This window comes from Mitosporidium daphniae (assembly GCF_000760515.2).
Source record: "Mitosporidium daphniae strain UGP3 chromosome Unknown contig-189, whole genome shotgun sequence".
NCBI classification, from domain to species: domain Eukaryota; kingdom Fungi; phylum Microsporidia; genus Mitosporidium; species Mitosporidium daphniae.
Window position 1 is genome coordinate 1 of NW_013546635.1, and position 6582 is coordinate 6582.

The window sequence follows — 6582 nt, forward strand, 5'->3', positions numbered from 1 at the left end:
GAAAAAATTCTAGCCTGGCACTGTAAATTCCAATGTTTTAATTAATGTTATTAAAATTAAGGCTATCCGCTCTTGATGCATGCCAACAGGCTCTAGTGCAGCATGGCTGGCCCTTAACCCGAATTGAATTGAATTGAATTTAAGCCAATCAAATCTCTGGAATTATTTCGAGCGCCTACTTTGGTTGGATAATGAGCCCTGATAAAGCTTTATCCATAATGTTTATCTTTCGAGATATCGACAGATGCCAGCCATCATGTCTTTTAAACGTGAATCACATTCTATTTAACATCAGGAGTTGGCGACGAATGATGTTTTTATTTAACGCTGGATTACTAAAAATCATGTGGTGGCTCAATGTGACACAAACATATTAGCATAGCACGTTCCAAAGCTTGTTATGAAATTTTATTGTATTCTCATATTTGGTATTAAATCTACAAAGTCAAGTAATCAATGAAATTTTTATTGACAAAAATTAAATTATTTGTAACTTGATGCTTGAAAATTGATGTGGACAAATTTAATTGACGATCGCCAATCAATCCTCCATTTTTATGCGCGAATAAAATTGGGTTTGGATTGAATATCCAGGCAACTTGGCCTGTCTGACCTAAACTTTTAATTTATGTGCGTGCCAATTATTTGTTGGCCCTAATCTAGAAAAAACGGCACCTGCCTAATTATCCTCTCAATGCTGAATCCTAGTGCATATGTATTATCTATTCAACGGAACGACATGGAGCGTGCAATTAAAATTACATAGCGTCAGTATCTTCATTTGAAACGCAATTACTCTCAGATTATCTAGATCCACGAATGGTCCATTTTTAACAAGGTAGGCAATTTGATATGGTAGTCAAGAGCACTGAAATGTCAATTATTGCAATACGCGTGTCGATTTCTTTGGAGCCGCAATTGGTGTGTTTAAGTTTTACTGTCCACTCCTTGAGCATTACACGGTTAACTGATTGTCGATGCGACAATCGGGTTTACTCCTGATTGATGTCTTTTTTATCGCTGGCCAATGTTTTCTTTAAGTCCAGCATTTCCATTCGAACTCTGTACAATAGGCCTTCATCCGCTCTAAAGGTCAACAATACGTGGTACTCTTTGGCAAAGCACGAACGAACAAAGCCAAATGACTGCTTACACGGAAATGGATTTGGAAAAGACTTTGAAATGCAGCTCATAAAGCCTTAGTAAGTCAGATAATTTAGGTGTTACTTTGGATTTGTGCTTTGCATGTTGCGGTTGCTCTTTTGCGGGCAATCTTTTTGGACTCCTTTAGCTCAAACTGGTTAAGTTCAATAAACATCGCCAAAAATTAAATACTTTGTAAATTTGCAATTGGAACGAAATTTATATTTCTTTGGACTATGGAAGATTCATCTTCATCACCGCCGTACGACCTGTTATTTAAAAGTACATCTTTGCTTGCTAACAAGTTAGTTATTCTTATTGGAGATTCGGGCGTTGGAAAGTCAAACATTCTTTCCCGATTTACGAAGGACAAATTTATGCTTGAAGCCAAGTCTACAATTGGTGTTGAATTTGATTCTCGTTGCCTCCAAATTGACGACAAGACCGTGAAGGCTCAAATATGGGATACTGCTGGCCAAGAAAGATACCGCGCAATAACCTCTGCATACTATAGAGGGGCCTCTGGAGCCCTTCTTGTATATGATATCACAAAACAGTCGTCATTTGATAGCATTCCGCGCTGGCTGGAAGAGCTTAGAGCACATGCTGGAGAAGATGTCACCGTGATGCTTGTCGGAAACAAGTCGGATCTTCGTCATGCCAGAGAGGTCCCAATGGAAGTTGCGCGCCAGTTCTCAAGTACGGCCTTGGTTTTTACGTATAGTTGACAACCGCATGTCATTTATTGAGACTTCTGCTTTGAACTCCACCAATGTCGAGTTTGCTTTTCAGCGTTTATTGACATATATTTTGCAAAACTTGTCTCCAGAGCAATTGGCCTATAACTCTAGATCCAGTGGTCTTGGTGGAAGGGGCTCCGTTTTTAAGGGAACTCCAGTAAAGTTATCTGTGCACCACGGCTCACATTCTTCCTCGAGCTCGCTGTCAAACCCGTCTGTAAATCGCAAAAAAAGCTCGAATTGCTGCTAAGATTAAAATTTTGTAGATTCCGATTTAGAAATAGCAGCCATGCATGCATGTCGCAGTGTTGTCTCAGATTTACTTTTAAAAATGCCAATCAAAGGGCCCTAACCCTTTAGTTAGTCTTCAGGGCATCCGGAAAAACTGCATTCATGTAGCCACGCCAATGGCTGGAAAAGCTCAGTGATCGAGGGTTGACCTGTGGTATGTAGGATGCAGATTTAGAAATAGAGCATATGATGTTGGTAAGAGTATCCTCATTTGAGAAGGCAAGGAGCTTTGTGTTTGTATGCAATGAAGAGATTCCCTCCTTTAAACACTGGAACTCTAGTGCCGCAATTTGCGGAGTGTTGCATGATACCATGTCAATGATCTTCATGGGAAAGTCAAGCCCGCTTGATGATACGTGAAAGGAAATTCCCAAATCCGCCGCAGAAAGCAACGAGTAGTAATCGAGCAAGGAAAACCAGCCAAGAACGAATGTTGTGTTCTTCCAAGAACTCTTTTTGCTTTCAAGATGGCGGATGAATGCGTTCTTCAAAGGTCCCTTTCCAGTAATTACGACCAGCAAGTGTTGCGAAAGCAAATTGCTATGCTCAAGACGATCGATGGACTGCAGCAGCGTGTTGAAGTCTTCGTCTGGGGTCCAACTGGTGGCTGAAAGTATGATTTTTGGATTTTTTGAAAAGATCTCTCTGATCGGCACCGATGTTGACTTCCAAAAATCGGGTTCAATTGCGGACAACCTGGCTTCCAACTGAGAATAAGAGTACACGATCTACCTCGGCGCGGCTCAGGGGGGCTGGTATCGGGGTTCTGGGATAGTCTCTGGCAACAAAGATTGAAGAACTAATGAGTGAATTTTGAATACACACGTGCATGCCTTGGAAATCCCTGCTGCACCAAATAGTCTTTGAGTCCTTGTGTGACCGTCAAATGGCAATCGGCAAAAATTCCAATTCGCAGCTCAATGTATTTGTAAATCGCCCTTAACATTGCATTACGATGCGGCAGAAGCGAATAGCCCAGGTTATGCCAGTCAATTATCCAGCGGAATGGATTCCTGCAAACAAATTTCGAGAAAAACAGCAAAAGAAACAGGGGCACCCCAGGAGGATTCTAACATTACAAGGTGGCCTAACCTGGCAAACAACGACGTCCCAGGAAATGGGCGATTCCCAAAGAAGAAACCAGAGGATGTAAACGGAAAGCAAAACAAATTTGAACGCGGCAAAAATCGGATAAAATACAGAGCCCTTGGCAATGTTAAGCGATTTGAGGTCGTAGAAGCAAAACTTTTTATCGGTCTGAATAGTGTTGGGGATGCTGCTCTCTAAATGATATGCGACAAGACTGGGGCGACCCTACCTAGCAATGCTAGACAGCCAACTTTGTTTGCGCTCTTCAGCTTTAAAGATTCCTCCACATGCAACAGCGTGCGCGGTGAATGTCCAACATCACCGATCACAATGTACAATATGTTGGAGGACATCGGTGGGGCAGGGTTTAAAAGATGCAAATACCCCGTTTTAATTAACGTGTCTTTATTTGAGGGCTATTTTTTGATTTGTTCCAACTCTGACAAAGTTGAAACTTCATCATGTTTTATTGATCAGTCTGAATTTTATTCCTATTGTCATTTTGACAGCATTTTACTTTAATGTCAGCCTCTATTGAATGGGAAGACGAGAATGCGGGCAACGGCCATGATCCCTGCCCTGCTTTTCCCTTTGTCCCGACAAACGATCCCTCAAGCATTGAGTGGGGTCCATCTACCGGCAATTCGCCGCAAGCTGTTCAAGAAGCGTTAAATGCTTCAATTGAATGGGGTTCAAATTCACCTGGACTTCCAAATAGGGAAGCCATGCATGATGATGCCACCATTTTTAGCGGTTGGATTAAGACCGTTCCAATTCAGGTATTTTTGTTAGCATTTTTATCGCAGAATCCGAAAATCCTCAAAAACTCTACAGAACAAACAAAGCAGGAAGAAACGAAGGGGCAGAGGGGACAAACGGAGCCTTCCGAGATCGAGCCTAGCCTATCTACGACGACGCCAAACATGCCTAGGAAAAAGCACTCTGTTGTATTCAAATTCGATTCAGAGCTCGAGGACAAGCACTCGGACAAGCACTCGGACAAGCACTCGGACAAACACTCGGACAAGCACTCGGACAAGCGCTCGGGAAAGCATTCGGACAGAGAAGTGGATAAGAAACAGCTTGGTAGCAATATTCCTCTATTTGGGGGGCCAGTAAATGCCAAGCAGAAGGATTTGCCAAAGAAAAAATCAAAGGCCAAACCCCAAAATGAAACTTTGGCCACAAGGCCTCCAATCTCAGCTCCATCGATTTCTTTGAAGGGTAAATCAACATACGCGTGCACCTCTAAGGCAAATGAAAACCTATTTATGGAAAAGCTTAACTTGGCAAATGATAAATTGCAAAAATTGAAGTTAGGTAATCTCCCCATCGATGAATATGATGTTCCCACACCACCGGCTCCTTCCAGTGCAGCTAAATCTGAAAATCTTTCCACAGCGGTTTCGAACATGGAAGATATAAAATCTTCAAAGAAAGATGCTAAAGAGGCCGGAAAAGTTGGCAAACCTAAAATTACAATGGCTATTGCTAGTGCGGATGATTCAAGGCCAAATATAGTACCGCCCCTTAAAGATGAGAGCGGTCCACTAGCTAAAAATCGGGCTGGAATCCTTTTAAAACCAGAGGAACAGAACCTCAAAACCAAGCCTGAACACTGCCATGAAGTAAGGGCCTGGACTGACGCTTCTGGGTCTTTTCAAGTGACTGCATCTTTTATCTCATTGACTTCTGTGGAGCCGTTTCTGGTTTATTTACTTCGATCTGATGGCATAAAGGTTTCTGTTCCCCTTTCCAAGCTTTCAAGAGAAGATGTTGTTTGGATCAGGCAACAAACAGGCGTAAAGCCGCCTGAGGGCCTAAAACCTACACCGGTCCCTCAAGAAAAACAAAATGTCAAGCATAACCATCGGGACCCACCTCCGCCTCCGCCTAAATTGCCCACAGACATCTCATCCTCTATTGCTAAATTAAACCCGTCCCATGGAATGCAGAAATCAGCTTCTCAATCATCTAGTGAGAAGCTTTCCTCTTTCCACGCTTCAAACGACAAAATAGGACACTCTACAAACGAGGAACCCCAAAAAGTATCAGCTGAGTTAAAAAAATCGCAAAATAATTCTTTTGTCGGCAAATTACAGCGAACATCGCCCCCGACTCCTCCGGCACCACCCCTTTCTTCAGCTCTTGCTGCACAAAAAGCTACCATAGTAGCCCCAAAAGATTTAAATCCTAAACTTAGCAAGAACAAAAGTGATGGGCTTCTTGTGGAGGACGCAAATGAAAAGTATTCCATTCTAAACAAGCCGCTGAATAAGAACGAGATTGACTTGAACAACATTAAGGTCGATGCATCTCTTTTGAAAAAAATTGAAAAAATAGATGACCATCCTCCGTCTTCAAGTGAACAGACAGACTCATCTGCAATGGATGGACCAAAGTCGAAGGAAGCCGCCTCGAAATGCTACGAAAGAGGTTCTACTTTGCCCCCAGTTGATGGCGAGTCATTAACTATCTCTTCTATTAAAGAAAAAATTGAAGTTGCTCGTAGTAAAGGGAAGGGCGAGGCTTTGTCCTCAGGCCTTTCTTCGGCTCAGTCCTCGAATCAGTCATCTGCCTCATCCATATCCTCTTCTCGCTCGTCTTCGAGATCCGCCCTTGAGGCTGTTTTTAAAGATCTAAACCAAAAAACAAACAGCGCAAGCTCCTCTTCCATAGCTCGAGCTAAAGACCCCCCTATCTCCAACCCTAAAGCTACCGCGCCGGGAAGTCACCCCGGTCCGCAAGAGAATGAAGGGTTTCGCTCACACGAAAGTCACAAGAAAAATGTTGCAAATCCCAGTGAAGCAAGTTGCCCATATTCTGTTCTGCAGCCGGAGCAAAGACACTCACAGCAACCTCGCTGGAATGAAGCACACGCCATGCGATACAGCCAGCCCAATATGAATGCTGTCGATTATAGATCGTTAATGCCTGTTTCTAAGGCTCCCCCCCACTATCATCAGCCATTCAGGCCAATGCCAAATAGCCAAGCTCCTCACTATGAAATGGGGCCATTTCAGGGGCCGCCCCCTCCACAGTTCATTCAAAATATCCAGGATGCTCCGGATAATAGGTTTTCCCACAACATCATCCCCACCTCGGTGGGGCCGAGCCCTGGAATCCCATATGAAACCTACCCCGCCCAACCAAAGTCATCATACTTTGTTGAGACAATCACATACTCCGGCCCTGGCGGAAGACCCCTAAATGGCTACCAACATGCACACCCTACGCCCCAGGCTTGTCCCTTTGGCCAGCCTCAACCCAGCTCTCAATATATGATGAGGCCATTGATGAATCCTCAGCCTCAGCCTCA

At 43.5% G+C, this 6582-nt stretch overlaps 3 protein-coding genes across 3 annotated transcripts; 2 read left to right on the forward strand and 1 right to left on the reverse strand.

The window, feature by feature from the left end:
* Positions 1 to 1379: 1379 nt before the first annotated feature.
* On the forward strand, positions 1380 to 1871 carry DI09_189p10 (uncharacterized protein; the record flags this gene model as incomplete). Its single annotated transcript, XM_013383311.1, has 1 exon — positions 1380 to 1871. One exon carries the CDS (start codon positions 1380 to 1382, stop codon positions 1869 to 1871), a length of 492 nt encoding a protein of 163 aa, XP_013238765.1.
* Positions 1872 to 2239: 368 nt separating this feature from the next.
* DI09_189p20 (beta-1,4-mannosyltransferase) lies at positions 2240 to 3616 on the reverse strand (the record flags this gene model as incomplete). The annotated part of the gene is made up of 3 exons (XM_013383312.1): positions 2240 to 2881; positions 3267 to 3457; positions 3493 to 3616. 3 exons carry the CDS (start codon positions 3614 to 3616, stop codon positions 2240 to 2242), a joined length of 957 nt encoding a protein of 318 aa, XP_013238766.1.
* Positions 3617 to 3784: 168 nt separating this feature from the next.
* Positions 3785 to 6582, forward strand: DI09_189p30 (cytoskeleton assembly control protein Sla1-related protein; the record flags this gene model as incomplete). The annotated part of the gene is made up of 1 exon (XM_013383313.1): positions 3785 to 6582. A coding segment is annotated over one exon (2798 nt), but the record flags the coding sequence as incomplete, so codon positions are not given.